General features: G+C 27.4%; 1 protein-coding gene across 19 annotated transcripts in view; it reads left to right on the top strand.

Moving 5' to 3' along the window:
* The window catches only part of LOC136091281 (uncharacterized), a 68,967-nt gene that overhangs the window by 17,141 nt on the left and 32,513 nt on the right, over window positions 1–19,313 (top strand). For 12 of the 19 annotated variants that reach the window (XR_010643861.1, XR_010643863.1, XR_010643862.1 and 9 more), the window contains 4 exons: window positions 7,207–7,674; window positions 9,362–9,419; window positions 9,535–9,697; window positions 16,341–16,575. Coding sequence is in view for 12 of the 19 variants with exons in the window: in XM_065818633.1 (XP_065674705.1) it covers window positions 7,207–7,674; window positions 9,362–9,419; window positions 9,535–9,697; window positions 16,341–16,575 (924 nt within the window). In the remaining 7 variants the exon portion in view is untranslated. The remainder of the gene's footprint in view (window positions 1–7,206; window positions 7,675–9,361; window positions 9,420–9,534; window positions 9,698–16,340; window positions 16,576–19,313) is intronic. The other 7 variants (XR_010643867.1, XR_010643866.1, XR_010643865.1 and 4 more) reach the window with 1 other exon arrangement.

The following is a 19,313-nucleotide window of genomic DNA, read 5'->3' as shown; positions in this document are numbered from 1 at the left end:
TATATTTAAGTACGATAAAAATGATTGTGAAGCTATTGAGAACACATTTATTGATTCTAACACGCTCCCAACACGCAGAGCCGTACGTAAAAAACTAAAAAAGATGCACGCGTATTCTCTTGGCTTGATTGGAGACAGAGTTGTTCAAGCTAAAAATAGTGGCGATATAATAACTCACGCAACTGACTCTACCACTCGAAAGCATGTTGAGGCCTTTGCACCTTCTGGTTTACGTATTAACCGAGAATATTAGTTTCCTTTGCCTACATTAGCAATTGCTTCAGAAACTACAGCAAATATTGCAGATGGAATAAAAACAACATTCGAAATGTTACAGGAAGCCTTAAAATACACCTCAGAAAAACTATACCAGAAGGTAGATGTTTATATGACTGACAGTACTGTTCAAAATATAGGAATATCTAAAATCACAGCTGATATACTCGATAAAGAAATTCCTGCCAGTCAACTGTTTTGCACTTCTCATACAGCTTTAGGTTTTGACAGAGCTATTGAAAAAGTTCTAAACCAAATTGAAAATGAAATGAATATGGATAACCTTTTCAAAGGCTTTCTGTTAGATATATCTATTAACAAAAGTACGGAAACGTTATCCTTAACCTTTCTATCATGGGTACTAAACTTGTGTCCGAGTTAGATTCAAAAACCATGGAATTATCATAAAGAGTTTATAACTTTTTTGCAGCGTAAAAACAAAGATATTTTTCTATTTGAATTTAAAGATGTTCGATTTAAATGCCTTTCGAAATGTTCTTCTATAGTTTGCTTTCACTGGGATGACTTTAAGGAGTTTTTAGACCAACATGAATATATCACAAATAAACTTGCCTGTTTAGTCCGAGATTCTATGAATTTTGATTACATTATAGTTACTTTAGTCGTGGTAGCAGCTTTTGGAATGTAAGTTATTTCACCATTTTTTTGTAAAACTCAAGGTAAAGCCACGCATTCTAAACTGCAAATATTCTTTAGCAAGATGTATGCAGCTTATCTAATGATGTCATAAATGAACAATTCTTTAAATTTAGGGAGCCATGTGTTCAAGAAGTATTAAAGAGACTTTTTGAAAATCTTATTAAAGAAGATTATGGCTTAGAAGTTGTTGATGCAGTTCGAAAATACGCATCAAAGAACTTTGATGATTGCATTATTCTTGCAAATATAGTTCAGCAAAGTTTAGCTATAGTTCTTCAACACCAAAGAGGAAAGCATTATGGGTTTGGAGAAAGAAATAATGATCGATTACCTGATGAGTATTATGTTTTTAATCAAGTTGTTGGAGTTGATAAAACAGTTACAAATAATATTGAACTTGAGCGTCAGTGTGGAGTTCATTGCAATCGACTTCGAAAAAATCCGTCATTTTCAACAGTTTCATGTGGTAATGTTCTTAAATACTCAAACCATTTAAGAAATGAAGATTCAAATAATTTAGAACTATTTTGGAAATGGGTCCTATTGTAAATATAAAAAAATTGAAAGTATAGAATGCAGTTGGAACCAGCGACAGATTTAACTGAGACAAAGCGGCTTAACTAAAAAAGAACAACAAGCTTTACATCAGGTGTCCAAGAGAAATTATATTTTAACTTGTTTAAAACTACAAGGCAGCCCATTTACTTGTGGATCAGATGTCGGTGAGTATATTGAAAAAGAGCAAGATCTGATAAAATGCCAAAAACAATTGAAGAATGAAGTCATTTATTTTAGAGATACAAGTAGGTCATTGCCGCAGAAATCAACTAAAATCATGATTTTTGATAAAAATACAAAAAAGCATCGTCTTATGTTTATAGAAGAATATGCTACTAACTTGAAGATTCTACTTAGAAAGTCATCACAGCAGTCCACAATCACCTATGATGACTTCCACAAAGTTATTTCGCACTTCCAATAGAAGTCGAAACAAATAATTAATATTAAACTATCTTGATGATGTGCAATGTCTAATTTTTTGTGTTATTTATAACTAGGCATAATGATAACATGGTTTATTTATAAAATGAAAAAAAATATTTACTATATGTTTTACATCGCTTATATTTGATAATAATAATGATTTCATTTAATTTAACAGTAAATTGTTTTGTCAAAATAATCACTTAAAATAATTATTAAAATTGAAGTAGAAGGCTAAATATTGATAACGAAGTAAAAACATTGTGAAATTCGAAATCAGCATAAAAAATTAATTAAGAAAAAGTGGTTAAACTACAAAAAATCTGAAAAAGTCAATTTTGGACCCCCTTCCCCTATTAAATTACGCGCTAAAACCTCTATTTCAAATGCAGCCAATCAGATTGCGCATATCTACCTGTTCTGAACCTGTATAGGATTTCAAAATATGCCTTCAGCATGCCTCAGATTTTCATCGTTTCCACCCCATTAATTTTTTTAAAATCTTTTATCTGAAACATTTTTCTTGTTTTCCGTTCCTTACTTTTTTTTTTCTGTTGTGCCTTTTGTCATTAAAAAAACGCTTCTTTCATTTGCGATGTCATTGTCAATAATAATGATGATGACAATAACAACAATAACAGTAACAATAATAGTAAAAACATTAAAAAAAAATTGTTAAAATATTAAAGATAATAATAAAATAGTGAAATATAAAAGATTAAAACCGTCAATAGCTATTTTAATTCTGGAAAAAGTAAAACAATGAAATATTGAGTAAAGGCAAAAAATATTGAATAGAATTAGATAATAGAATATAAGAAAAATTATAAATGTAGTAATATATTTTCGTATAGATAAATAAAATGAGTAGCAGTCAAGATAGTAACTTGAGTTTTTTTATCTTGTGAACTATCATAGTTTTGTTTATTTTTGTTTATAATGACAGATCTTTAGTTTGAACTTTCATTAATGTTTTATAGTGTTTTTGACACATCTTATTGTTTGACTGTGCTCAACAAATATACTTTTGCATGATAAGGACTAACGAAGTTGGTAGTAGTTTATTTATTAATATTAAGAAAGGCAGAGGTCTAAGCAGAGATACTTAAAGGATTTCTGAATTGAAAAGCTAGGTTGTGGAAATATTTTCATCTATAGTTAAATCATCAGCTAATACAAACTTTATTATATATAATATTATATATAGTAGATATATTTATTTATTTTTTTAGCTATTATAGAAAACGAATATATTGATTACCACAGGGAACCAGTGAGCATATTAGGCTTGATAAAGTGTCACCTGGGATTTTTTCACAGATAAATTGTTATCATTATAGTAACATGTTTAAACATAATTATAATTAGTATCACTTGCTAAGTAAAATTGTCAAATCAATTTTCAAATTAAATATGCAAATGAGTAAACAAAAATTAAGTTGCGCTCCGTAGAACTATTTAATTTGCCAGATAATCACTTAAAAAAGCTATTGTCACAAGTTTAGTATACTAGACTGAACTGTTTCAATAAAATGAACTGAACTGTTTCAATAAAATAAAACATCAGAGCATTTTTCAAAATTTTAGACAACCCAGGTCCACCATTGTTAAATGTGTTTTCAAAAAAAAAAATTAAAATTAAAAAAATACTTCGATATCCAAGAGCTGTGGCTATGTAAAATTAACAACCCATTTTTTTTATTGGGGGTTCAGAATTATGTGTTTTTTTAACTATTAGCAAGTGAAACTAATTATAAATGTGATTAAATCATGTTAATATAATGAAAACAATACTTTATCAGTAAAAAAATCCCAGTTGACACTCCATCAAACCTAATATGCTATCTGGTTCACAGTGGTTATTAGTAGTAGTATAGTGAAAAATGACATAAGAAAAATTCTCAACATTCATTGCTGCATAACACTTATGATAACAGGATTTTCTAGAGAATAAGATTTTATTCAATTTGAAAATCTTCCTTGTAAACATTATATGCTGTTATGAGCAATTTTAAGGAAAATATTTTGAAAGAAATTGGTTTTGCAATGGTTTTACTAGAAAATAATGTATAAAATGCCAAATTAAAAATTCTGCGGAAATATTACAAAAAAAAGTAAAACTGCCAAAAATTTAAGTTCATAAGAGGACGGGGGGGGGGGGGGTCTAAAAGTTTTAAAAAGATTAATTTTTATACCTCTATAGAATTGCTTGGGATTTCATCTGTCAAGTTGTAATGTGCCCCATACACAGCAAAATATCTGCATCAAAACAAGTTTGAAATCATGATGTAGACATTAATCTATGGAATTAATAAATAAATTTTTTTGAATGACACTTATTGTTTAAAATATAAAGCATACATATAAAATCTTACATATAAATAGTGAGGAATTATTACAAACAGTTGTCATAAGGTACAATTGTTAATACTTGCACCACAAGTGTAGACAAAAATTTTTATTAAGAAAAAACAACATGTTCAAAAAAGGTCATTAATTTTCAATCTTAATGAATTAAATGTTGTATTTAAAAATTAAGGTCAGTTTTGTACTCTGAAACCTATTAAAAACTAATGCATCTAGATAAAATAATAATATATGATTAAACTTCTTCTCAAAGATTTTGTGTAATATTTAGTTTCCATTAAAAATAAATAATTTCCAAGTCAATATTTTTGAATGAAGTTGAATAAGCAAGGCATTTCTTGAGACTATTAAGTCCTGCAAGTGCTACTTTTGAATCCATTGTGCAACAATTTACTGGGTTTCCAAATTTAAAAAGAAACCCTCTAACCATTTTCAAGATATTATATGTCAATGTTGCATAATATCTTGGGATAGTCACTAAAATGCAGACTCAGCAATATTTCAATAAAGATTTTCTTAACAATTGATGTATATTTTAAGCTAATATTTTTTCAGGTATCATTTATTCAATATGGACTGCAAATAATGTAAAAAAAAACAAAAAAAAACAACAGTTTTTTTAACATACTGTGTTAAAAACTAACAAGTTTTATTAGCTCTCATCCAGCTAAGAACTGGTGTTATGATCTTATTGGTTTGATTTTAAAATTCATCAAAAGAATATTTAATTATAAGTGTCTTTAACAAAATTGTAAGTTTAGTTTATTATTGTCAAGAAAAGCTGAGGTCCAAGGATAGATTGTTGGAGATTTTCTGAACTGACAGGCTGGGTTGGGAAGATATTTTCATTTATAAATATAAATTGGAGTGTATGGTTCAAATGTATTATCTTTTAGCAGAGTTAATAAATGAGTTAAAAATTTTTGTATAATTTATTCTTAATTTTTCTAGACTTTAAAATTCCTGGGTTAAACTGTAGTTATTTTTTGATAAGAAAAACAAGAGAGACATACTTTTCTTGAGTTTTTTCAAGCTTATTTAAAAGTATAGCTTTTAATTGATTTGGATCATATTTTTTGCTTATGTGAGACCAGTTAACTTTGAAATTATTAACTGAGATACCTAGATGGATTTTAATTGACTTGCAAGGATGAGGATAAATAAAGCCAATACTTGTGATCAACATCTTCTATAATGATTAGTTTAGGCTCTTGTGGTTTTAAAAAGAGCTTTTCTATCTTTCTATAGTGATGAAAATTTTATTTATAAATGAAATATATATATATATATATATATATATATATATATATATATATATATATATATATATATATATATATATATATATATATATATATATATATAAATTAGTAAAAAACACTTATTTAACTTTTTCTTCTACTTGAAGTTTCACCATTGCTGGATCATTAGGAAGAGTTCATCAAGAACTTCAAGTAGAAGAAAAAGTTAGATAAGTGTTTTTTACTAATTTATTATTGCTCTGTTCTTTAAGAACATTGAGCACTCTATTTGTAAAATACACTAACATAATTTACATATATATATATATATATATATATATATTATATATATATATACATATATATATATATATATATATATATATATATATATATATATATATATATATATATATATATATATATATATATATATATATATATATATGTATGGGTATACAAATAAAATTTTTCAGATGTAGGTATATATTTGGGTCAAATGATTATATTTCAACTAGTTTGAAGAAAAATTTATGGGTCACCATCTCTGATTTTCCTGATTTTTATATATTATGTGCATTATGTAGATAGGTTAAATTTGAAGTTTTAGACCTCCAAGTTAAACAGTTTAGAAAATTATAGCCTTATGAACATGGCACAGTGGCCCCCCTTAATTTACTAATGGTCAAAAAGTGTTTTTTTTTTACTAATGGTCAAAAAGTGTTTTTTTTTTACTAATGGTCAAAAAGTGTTTTTTTTTTACTAATGGTCAAAAAGTGTTTTTTTTTAAGTTGCATTAAATTAGAGAAAAATTATGACCTCCTCAACTTTGGAAAAAGTGCTAAAATATGCTAACCTGAAACTAACTGTAGCATTTTTCTATTCATCCACAAGTCTTTATATATAACTTTTCTGATTAGCTATTACTATCTGCAATAAATGGGCAAAATATAGGCAGTTTGTTGCAGTATAGAACTCAAATATATCTAAAAGCAAAATGTTCATTCGCCTAAAAAATCCAATTTTCAGCCATTTTGAGATGCTTGTAAATTTTATTAACACTTTGTTTTAATATAAGATTAACAGCATATAAGACCATTAGACCCAACTATCTGAAAATGCAAACATTATAAACTTGTTAAAGTCACACCAAAAATCCCAGCATTTTTAAATAACCCTATTTTTCAATTATCAACTGTTAAATGTGTTACTAGAAACCAGTGCCCCTCTAATCTGCCTACTGGACTATTTGAAGGGTGCAACTAATTATAAGTCATTTCTTAATAAAAAGAAAGATATGGTTGGTTGCTCTCTTCTTGACCTGGTCTTTATAGTAGATAAGAGCACATATAAATCGGGCAGTAACTTTTTAGAGACCATTATCTGATTAATTTAAACATTTAATATCTAAATTATTTCAAAATTGAAAGTGTTATTTCTTTAAATTCTATTTTATTATAGGTGATCTGTATGTGGTCTGTATGTGGTCTGGTCAGTAATCACCCCACTCCCCCCCCCCCCCCCACCTCCTAAAAAAGTTTTAACAAAGTTTTTTTCTAATTGGTTGAAATATAATGATTTGACCCATTTATTACCTTCATGATGCATTGTTTCATTTGCAATTAAATCACTTAAATGTTTAAGAGTTTAAAATTTTTTTAAAAATAATTGCTTTTAGAATTGTTAGCAACTAAAACAATGCAATATGGAAATCTTTTGGCAACATTAAAAATGCTACCTACAGAGTATATAATAACTTTTGAACTTTACCTAACTGATAACTCTATCGCTTACACCAACATAATTCATTTTACTGCAAATTATTGGTATGGAAAATTAGAAGATAGAATTCCTGCTATTTTTCTTTCTCAAAAATGTATTCAGGTTAGCACACCGGTTAATAATATTGCTTCTGGTTTTTATACAGGAGTACTTAATATAAAGCAATGGATAAATGTAACATTAAGCCAGCTGTTGGTTTCTCAAAACTATATTCATACTTTTCAATTAGATGGTAAAACTATTGGCACAGCTAGTGGTATTAATGCAAAAAGCTTTCAGAATGTTAAAATCTATACGAGCAATGGTTACAATCCTTCCCAACCAGGTTACATAAGAAATCTTGTTATAACAAATGTTTGTAAAGGTTTGTTTATTTTATTGTTTAAAGTAGTTTCACTATGTTATATACCATTTTTATTTACCAGTAAACATTTTTTATTAACTAAACATGTTCTACATTTATACTTACTTAAATAAATTTATATTATACCCTGCCAATCAGCAATTGTACAAACTTTTTTTTTCAATTAAAAGTTGTGTAGCTCTAAAATCCAAGTCTTAAAAATGTCCTAAATGTTTTTAATAATAAGTGGCATTGAGAAAAAAATTTATTTTTAAGATTTTTTAGTACAAATTTTATGTAACAAACTTTTGAATATTATTAAATTAAAATTTATACTGTTATGGCATAATTATTTAAGCTAACTAGAATATTAAAAACTGTTATGGCATAATTATTTTTCCGTTGGCTGGTAGTCAGGTTTCCCAAACTCTCTCAAAGAGGCTGATTCCATCAAAAGCTCTAAATTATCAGAGTAGTAACAGTGCTATGTTGTGCATGGATGATGTCCTTGTTCATAGGCTTGGTATGCATTGTTGAGGCCACATTTGGAGCCCTTTTTATGATTATGATTTATCCTTTAACTTGTAAAGACTTCACTCTATTACCTTGCTTTTTTTTCTATATCGCTCTCCTTCCTTTTAAGACTGCAATCTTTTTGATGTTGTTTCTGATCAAATTGAACAAGCCCTTTCTCTTTATCCTTCAACCAATATCTTTGTTGTTGATAACTTTTATGCTTATCACACTGATTGACTTGGTTCTAGTGTCAGATCCACAACTTTTGCCTTTGTAAATTTCTAACACAAATTCCGATCTTGCTTTCCAGATAATCCAAATCATTTACCTTCTCTACTCAGCTTATGTCTTGTTTCTGATCCTAGTCTGTGCTCGGTTTCTTCACATTCACTCTTAAGTGCTTTTGATTACAGTTTGATCTCTCTAAAACTATTATCTCATTCTCTTCATCATCAGAATCCCCTATCATTGCACCTCGTACAACCACCTTAAAGCTGACTGGGGCTCTTTCCATGCTGGAAGTGGAGATGTCAGACTATTGCTGCTGCTATTAATTCTGTTATTGTTTACTTTATAATTGCTTGTTCCACAATGTCTGACATTTTGCGAATGTTAATTGACTAATCTTTAGTCAGCAGTTGCAAATCATGATTAGCTATTAAATTCATTGAGTTGTAAGCATATTGCTGATGCAGGGACAGGCGGTATTTAAGATTTGATGTTGAATTAGGTTTACTAATAATGCCATTAACACATGCAAACTCTATTTCTTGCTATTCACTAACAGTTTCAGTTTCTTCAGGTGCATGTGCTGTATCAGGGTTGCTAACTAGCTTTTATAAATACAGGCTAAATGCTTGACAAATTTTTTTCCCATTATCAGTTGAAATTTTTGTAAAAGTTTTTACCTTTTTTAAATGCTAAATCCTGAGAATCGAGGACAGTTTCTGATATGTTTTAGGACAGTTTGTGATATGTTTTAGGACAGTTTCTGATATTTTTTTTTGGACCTAAAACATATTAGAATAAAGTTGTTAATATAAAAATCCAAAACATATTAGTATAAAGATATTAGCTATAAGAAGAATCCTTTCATTGACAGCGTCGACATGACAGTACTTTATTATTTATTATTTTCAGTTATATTGTTCAATTTGAACTGAAAAATACTTTCTTTTTTTTGTTGGTCTAGTAACTGACGTAAACTGCCAACCTTTACTTGATGTATCATTAAATGGAACATTGCTCGAGTAAGTATAATTTTTGAAATAATAAAAAAAAATAGTTTGACTCTGTAATCTTAAAATAATTAAAGCCACTGTATGATCTTAAAAAATTTATTTTACATTCAATTTTTATAAACAGAACAATGTTAAACATCACACTTCAAATCAACTATGCATATGAATCTGGTGAGCAAGCTATTGACGTAACATGGGAATACATTTTACCTTTCTTTTTACAGCTGCAGTCTGAGCCAATTACAGAAGATTACATAAGAATTAACTCAAGTTACCTAATGTTTATGGTAAAACAAGATTAGTTTATTTTTTTGTTTAGAATATACTAACAAAAATAAGAAATGTACAACAAATATACAAGGGAATATTGACTATATTAAACAAACAAAAAAGTTTAGACAAAAATAAGAAATAATTTTCGGAACAAGTGTCACTAAAATATTTATTTCAAATATTGTAGATAAATAAAATATAATTAGCAGAAAAAATGTACTTAATTTTTTAAAATTCCTAATAATTGCTGTAACTGAGCAGTATATTTTAAGACAGCAATAATAAAAATATTATTGAAATAAGAAAAGAACTTACATTTTTGATAAAAAAAACAGAGTCTGACAAGATCAAAATTTAACACATATAATTAAAACAAATAACAAGTGCATGTAAATTAAATTGAATGGATTTTTGTATTATTATAGATTAATTTAATTTCTTTCTATTAATGTTAAAAGTTTATTATTATTTATCTAGATATAGTTTTCAGAAAAATGGTAAATACATAATTTCTCAGACTAAAAAAATATATATATATATAAATAAATATATATATATATATATATATATATATATATATATATATATATATATATATATATATATATATATACATGTCTGTGTGAGTGTGTTTGTATATATATATATATATATGTGTGTGTGTGTTATATATATATATATATATATATATATATATATATATATATATATATATATATATATATATATATATATATATATATATATATATATATATATATATATATGTATATATAAACATACATGGTTTTTTTACTACCCCTCAAAATTAATGTTTGTTGGTACTGAAAATTATGAAGAATGAGTTTAAAAATATTTAATAGACTTGATTTAAAAATATTTTTTAAGATGTTCAGATAATTGTTGTCATTTTTTTTTGTGTAAAATCAAAAGACCTTGGATTAAAACTGTATTTGATGTGTTTTAAGTTAAGTTAAAAATAATTTTAATATGGATAAGTCCTATTCCAACTTAAAAAAAATGCAAAAATGGGAACGATGATTTGACTAAGAAAAAGTGATTATGAGATTAACATAAAAAAATAATCAGCAATACTGTCATTTGATATGCCTAGTTCAGACTATTATAAGCCTGAGAACAAAGTCAAATGAGTTATCAAAGAATTTTATAAAATGGATACAAATATTGGTAAAAAACCACCATTCTTATTTGTCTTGATTAAAGTTTTTTCTTACCTAAATTTTAACATAATTGGGCTTGATAAGCAAAGAGTTAAAGACTGTTTCTCACTTCCATCAAACTATAAGTATACTCCATCATGCTTTATAGGTTTTCAAAAATATGCTGAAAGTTTGATTTTGTAAATGATCATTTAGAACAGTCTATAGGTATGATAAGATAGTATATTCCAATAATATTCTAATGAAAGTATTAGATATTCCAATGAAACTGAAAAACGCAACAGATTGCTTACAGTAGAGAAAGTTGGATCTATATACCAAAACAAAAATCCAGTACTCCAGTTTCAAAATATACTTTTTTTGACTATCCCTAATCAATACACACACACACACACACACACACACACATATATATATATATATATATATATATATATATATATATATATATATATATATATATATATATATATATATATATGTATGTATGTATGTGTGTTTATATAGATCTATAGTTTGTTGTCTTTGGGAAGAGCGGAAGGAAAAAAGTGATTCTTACGCCAACACATACGTCACTTTTAATTACTTTTGACTTTCGTCCAACATTTGCGTGTTGGACGAAAGTAAAAACCATTAATTTAATTACAAATAAATCGTTTTTTAAAAAAACCACAAAAACGCAAATTTAATTGACCAGAATGTTTTAAAAACATTCTGAATGTTTTTAACAATATAAACAATGTTTTTATTTTTATTTTTTTTAATAAAATGTTTTTATTTTTAATTTTTTTAATAAAATGTTTTTATTTTTATTTTTTTTTACTGTAAATCATGCGCGGAGTGTTGCTACATCGACTATCTTATAACCTGACTCGCAAGGGAGTGCTGCTACATCGACTGAGAAATAGCCTGACTCGCAAGGGAGTGCTGCTACATCAACTGACAAATAGCCTGACCCGCAAGGGAGTGCTTCTACATCTACTATCTTTTAGCCTGACCCGCAAGGGAGTGTTGCTACATTGACTGAGGGTTTGGTTGGGGCAGGCAGTCTATCAATTAATAAAAAAAATAATTCCGGTCTTATGGAAAATAGGGAAAAAACTTTCGGACAACATCTACGCGTTGTATATTTATATTTATATATATATATATATACATATATATATACATATATATATACATATATATATGTATATATATATATATATATATATATATATATATATATATATATATATATATATATATATATATATATATATATATATATATATATATATATATATATATATAGGGGAGAGAGGGGAGCATTGGGCACTTTTTCACATAAATGCTAATAAAACAGTTATTTTTTATTATAATCAAAATTTTATTTCAAATATATTTAGCACACATATTTGGCAGTAACTATTACTAAGAAGAGTTTTAGTATTATAATTATCCGCAAAGTTACAAAAGATTTTCTAACACATGTCCAAAGTGCCCAAACCTCCCTGTGGTTGGGAGGTTTGGGCACCCCAGTGGGGAGGTTTGGGCACTGTATTTAATATGCACAATATTGCTTTAATATACTACTATGCTTAAGTATTATATAGCATTGCTATAAAAAATTGTAATACAAACATTTTTTCTTATCATAGACTTTACAAAAAATTTAACAATGTCACTTGGAATCAATACTGCACGATGATGGACTTAATAAGACTTATCTTAAATTTGGTATGACCCAAAGAGGCTTGTAAAATTTATATTTTAGACTGCCACGTTTTATCCATGTTGTTGGTGTAGGCAATTTTGTCTTTATATCCTCCAGGGGGACGCTGGCGACGTCCTCGATGTCAGGAAACAAGAACGTATTTCTTATCTTACTCGCTCTCATGAATTTGACAGTTGCCATGGAGTGATTAACCTCTTCGACTATTCCAACATAATGATAAACAGTTTTTTTGGTGTAAAATTTAACTAACACAAAGTTATTGATCTGGAATTTTCTATCCATAACAATCACATCGTCTACATCAAAATCTTCTTCCGATGAATCGATTTCAACAAGGTCTACATCAGAAACAAAAGCATTTTCTATTTCATCATCACTGCTAATCTTTGTGCTTTCTAGAGCATTTTCGATTTTTGTTGAGCTCTTTGATCTTATCTTTTCTTTGTCTTTCTTTTTCTTCCATTTCTATAATTCTTTTATCGAGTGTGTCTGTCAATATTCTAGTTTTTCCTTTCTTCCGTTTCATGCCATCCAATTTCCTGGGGCTGGCTTTCAGAAATGGTCTTACTAAATCAGGTGTTACATTGACAGTGCCCCTAGTCTGGCTTTTAGATAGAGATTCCAGTTGAGATGACCCAGTGACTTCCATATTTGAACTTGTATTATCCTCTAGACTCAGTTGAAGGTTGGTCTAAAATCGATTTTTCTGTAGCAACATTATTCTCTTCCGACAAGCAGCGACCAGTTATAGAAGAACAAACAAAATCTTCATCAGAGAGAATGTTTGAATTGAATGGCTAAATGCCAGGTTTTTTAAATCCTGTTTGAATATTTTGCAACTTGAACGCAAGTGGGATGGCTTTTGCTTCTAATTTTAAGATTTCATAAATTGTTACTGTTTTGCCAGGATTGCTTACCATCCAATCTGTTACAACAGTGTTATAATAAGTTTTGAGTGGTCCATAGACAGTCAGGTCTAGGGGTTGCAGTTTATGGCTGCAGTGCGGTGGGAAAGTCATTAAAACAATGCCTGATTCTTTACAAAAATCAAGAACTGGTACTGAAATATGGCCCTCATGATTGTCCAGCAGCAATAGAACTGGTGAGGAAGGCGTTGGTTTGGCGTGTTTTGCAAAATGGTGTATATATTTTAAAAAACATGGTGCTCCACCCTGAAGGATGTGCTGCTCCATCTGAACCAACAGGTGCATCATTTAGCATATATGTTTTGAAATTAACTTGTGGGAATATGAAAAAGGGTGGTATTGAGTTACCCAATGCATTAATACCGCTGCAAACCGTTACAAGTGTCCCTCTTTCAGCTGACGTTACTTGCCCAACTTGCTAAGTGCCTCTTAGAGCAATCACTTTCTGGGTTCGTTGTACTGTTGATAATCCAGTTTCGTCTATATTGTAAATAGACTCAGGGCCGATACAATGCCGTTCATATACAGTTTTAAGATTTTCAAAAAAATCTCCGACATTTTTCTTATTGAAACTTGTGGCACGTGAGAGACTGGTAGCTTCTGGTGTCCTTATCGAAAGATGAGGTTGTCTTTTAAAAAATCCCCTTAGCCAATCATTGGATGCAAGTTTCTTCTCTGCCCAGTTGTCTGGTATTTCTTTATTAATAGCAGTGGCGTATTTGTAAACCAATTCACGTGCCTTCAGTTTTGACATTCCATGGTTTAGTTTAAACAATGTTACAAGATATTTTGAAATTTTTTTTTCTTCATCTTTCATGAATATTTGGGATGATATAAATTTAGAAGAAATATCTTTCACAACCCCGCTCTGTTTTATGTATCTTTGAAGGTTAGACCTGGGTATATCATATTTAATCGCAGTAGTTTTAATTTTTCTTCCTTTAGAAACCTCTTCCAATGCGCGCAAAATAACATCTTTAGGTATTTCACGTCGTTTATTTTTCTTTTTAAATGAAAACGGCATTGTCCTAAAAAGAAATGATTAAACATTGAATTCAATAGGCATAGCAAAAAACCACAAATATATGACACCAAAACAAACTACAAAAAAGGGGGAGCATTGGGCATGCCCAAACCTCCCTCCTACCTGCGTGCCCAATGCTCCCTATAACCTCACTTTTCAAATAGATTTGAATAAGTTTATTTTTATCAAATGTTGAATCCTAATTGCCAGGTAAATATAATGTTTATTAAATGCAAAAGAAAAAGTTAACACAGATACTTACCCTTTCTTGCAGATTTCTTTGTTATCTTTCTTCAAATCCCAAACAAAATATTTACTTTTGTACGCAACAAACCATTAAGCGCATGTAACTTGACAACCAAGTGAAATGACAACTGACACTTTTGATGAGCAGTATTGCCAGTTATAAAACTATAGTGCAATGGTAGAAAACAAAATATATCTAGAATAGATTGTGAGAAATGAGGGGGTGCCCAAACCTCCCGACTGCCCAATGCTCCCCTCCCTCCCCTATATATATATATATATTTTTAGATTATTCATCTCCACAAGGCCCGAGAGGGGCCACTACAGTCGAGGAGGCTACTCATTTTTTTTGTGTTTTTTTTTTTTTCTTATTATTTTTTAGTTGTTATTCGTGGTGCAACCCTCTCTTAACTCTTTAACTCCGAAACACGAACCTTGCCGAGCAAGGCCGCTGCGCGGAGAAACTAAGTTGAGTGCGGTACTTCCAGGGACGTGGTGGGAGTCGAACTCGGAACCTCTTGCTTACAAAGCAAGCGCTCTTACCACTACACCACTAGCATTATATATACATAAATATATATATATATATATATATATATATATATATATATATATATATATATATATATATATATATATATATATATATATAAATATATATATATATATATATAAATATATATATATATATATATATACATACATACATACATACATACATACATACATACATACATACATACATACATATATATATATATATATATATATATATATATATATATATATATATATATATATATATATATATATATATATATATAAAAAATAAAGGAACTTGTTTGGATTGAAAGACAATCCAAACAAGTTCCTTTTTTTTTGTAAAAAAGGTTTGGGTATTTATATATATACATATATATATATATATATATATATATATATATATATAATATATATATATATATATATATATATTCCCAAACCTTTTTTACAAGAAAAAAGGAACTTGTTTGGATTTTCTTTCAAACTAAGTTTTGCTAGATGATAAAAAGCTAAAACCATAAATGCAAATAAAGGTTATTTTCATTTCATTCATACTTTATTAATAGTTTTGTTAAACCTACAGGCACACAATATAGTTTTTCATATATAGAACCGGTTTTTTATTAATTTTTGCATTGAAGTCGTTTCAAGTTAATGTTTCTTCAATGAACTTAATGAACTAATGAAATTTTGGCAAATATTTAAAAGTTTAAAATCTACTCTATCAGCTTTATAATGATATTTATTATGTTGAACCTTGGACAAACTGCCTTGGAAAAAAGCTCAAAACAGTGACCATATAAAAGATTAAAATGTGAAGACCTGATTATGAGTTTAAAATAGGGTTCTAAGTTGGATTTCAAACAAAAAACAAAAATTTTTAAATATTAAAAATATAAGGATATGTTTTTAGTTACAATTTACAACTTAGTCCATTACTATCCAGTCATAATTAAAACCTCTATTTAAATATTGAAAAGCTTTGCCGCATTTAGTAAAATAACTTTGTTATTATATTAGGTTCCAAATGTACTAAAATTTGCTGGAGTGGAAAGTGTTATTACAACAGTTCTTAATGCAAGTTGTGCAACCAGTACACAATCATCTATCATTGAAATTCAAGTAAAGTTATACTTTCAAAATGCAGCAGGATATATATGGACAAAAAATAAATCAATGGAGTTAGATATATTCAAAAGCTGCAAACATTTTCGATCATTTCAAACAGATGTGTATCAACTCGATTACCAAATTGGTAGGCTAAAAAGGTTTTTTAATCAAAATAATTTTTATTAGAAATTAATTAAAATCTTCACCAATAAATATATTATATATTATATACCACAATCATGGCGCACCATTATCATTCGGGCACCATCATTTTACGTGGTAACTTTTATTTGAATATATATTTATAAATATATTTAGTTTGTTATTATATATATTCATTGTCTTTGGGTTGCATAACTTGTCATTTGAGCATAGGTTTACAAAAAAAGTATGTTTTTAGTAGATTTATCAAGAAGCAAGTTTAATAACTGGGTGGTATGTAGAAAAATAGAAGTAGTAGCATAGAAGTTTTTGATTTTTGGTAAAAAAAAAACACCAAAAAGAAGTTAATAAAAACTATTATTTATGCTTTATTAATTATTTTAATAATACATTTGTAACATTAAAATAAATTTTGACATAAAAATTTACATAATTATATTTTTACATTTTAATATAAGCTTTACTTGATTATATTATTGACATTTTTAATTTAGTAATTTAGGCTTTAAATTTTAGAATACTTTAGTTAGGTATGTAAAAAAAACGTAACATTTTTAATTTGACAAAATATATACATGAAATGTATAAAACATTTTCAATATGGTTTGTCAAATAAAAAATATATAGATAACTTTGTATAAACTTAATAATAAATAGCTTGTTCAAATCGACAACTATATAATTCAAATTAATTTATAATTCAAATTAATTTATAATTCAAATTAATTTATATAGATTTAATAGACAATTAAAGATTGTCTATTTATTTGATTTTGATACAAATATATTTTCAAAGATATTTTATTATTGTGAAAATTATTAGTGAATTAGTGAAATTCAACTGATAGGTTCATTTTAACTCATATTCAAATGTTTTTTTTTAATGAATATCAATACAATTATCAATACAATATAGTGTATTACTATAGGTTTTTTGGTATGACTAACACAATATTGTTATGATGGCAAACAAGGTCAGGTTTGGTTTAAAGATAGAACAAAATAATAGTAACATATTGAAAATAAAAAAGATAAAATAGTTTTAATATCTTGAATTCAATTGAAAATACATCCATGCATGCATTATGGACCCAAAAATATATTGATTTTATGCATGTTTAATACAATGAAACAAAGAATTGATTTGAAAACATTTAAAAGTTGTGAACAAAATTCTACTTTTTAAAATGATTTTTTTCTATATTATATAGAATAAAAACATTTTAAAAAGTGGATATTTATTCACAGTTTCAAAATTATGTAAAATCTATAACATGTTATATAATAAAAAATGTTTATTATGTTTTTTTACTATTGTTTATTATGTTATTAATATTGTTTATTATGTTATTACTATGTTTATTATGTTTTTTTTACCTTTATTTACATAAATGTAGCAGTATTTTTTTTAATAGTTTGACTCAAATAAAATAAATTATTAGGAAATGTTTATTGCATTAGATTCTAACTGTTAGATTGTGATGCATTTAACTAATTTCAAAAGGTTAGAAACTATCGAAATTAGGACATTGCACAACATGTATGTTCATGCTAGAGGTGGATTATTGGCTAGTAAAATTTTTAACAAACAATAAATAAAAATGACAAGATATTTTGTAAAATATTTAAATCTTTATATAAATTGACAAAAAATAATTTATAGAAAAATAATATAAAAAAAAACAATGTTAATAGTAAAAAGTACAGAAATATACCTAAATCCCTTACTTGGATTTATTATTTACATTGCTCCCATATAAACAATTCCCTATAAATAAAAACTAGCATATTAAATATAAGTTAGTTGTATAAGTAAATATAAGTGTTGTGTATATGAAATATACCTGTTTATCTATGCTCTGTAAACCGTAAAAATGCAATTCAAATTTTTCTGAAAACAGGTCATAAAAGCTGACTTGTTTTGTATGACTAGTTTTCAAATTTTTTTTAACTAACTCATCTATATAATTAATTTAATTTATTTTTTATGTGTGTATGTTTTTCTTATTTCTTATCTCTTATGTTATGTATGTATTTCTTATGTGTGTAAGCCGGAAAAACGCGAAATAAGCTTCCAATTTTCATGGTGACCAAATTTAGTCGAATATCCAATGTGGCAGCCATATGAGACTGTCTACCCATACTAATATATTAAAATCAACATATAAATAATAAGACATCATTGGCGTTTATTGACAATGGTAAATAAAAGTCATTAATGATGCATAATTTTTCTTTGGAATTAGTCTAGACTTGTTGCAACGGAATCTAATTAATGAGTTACCAGACTTAAAACTGATAAAAATGACTAATAATGTTATTGTTTACATTCTTTTATCAACTACTTTTTAACTTATTAATTTTATGAAGATTTTTAATTTTAAATAAATTTACTGTTTTTATTGTAAAATTGTCGATTTGGCAAAAATTTAAAGGTAACACAACCAATGAAATCTTACTATTGCGCATAGAATAAGCTAACCATGTTGTAGTGTCATTACTCAATTGAGTATTTTTGTTTGTTTATTTGTTTCTGGTCAGTATGGCAAGTTGCGCCGGATGACAAAATATATTACAAACAAAAAGATAAAAAAATTTTGTCTCTATTTTTATAGTACAGTTTTTTAGTTTAGAATAGATCAGGTAAACGAAGAGCAGAGACTTTTTCTTTTTAATAGGTTAAACTATTTTGGCTTTGAAATTTTTTTGTTTCATATGCAA

Source organism: Hydra vulgaris, chromosome 15 (assembly GCF_038396675.1).
Source record: "Hydra vulgaris chromosome 15, alternate assembly HydraT2T_AEP".
NCBI lineage: Eukaryota > Metazoa > Cnidaria > Hydrozoa > Anthoathecata > Hydridae > Hydra > Hydra vulgaris.
This window is presented reverse-complemented; position numbering and strand designations above follow the sequence as displayed.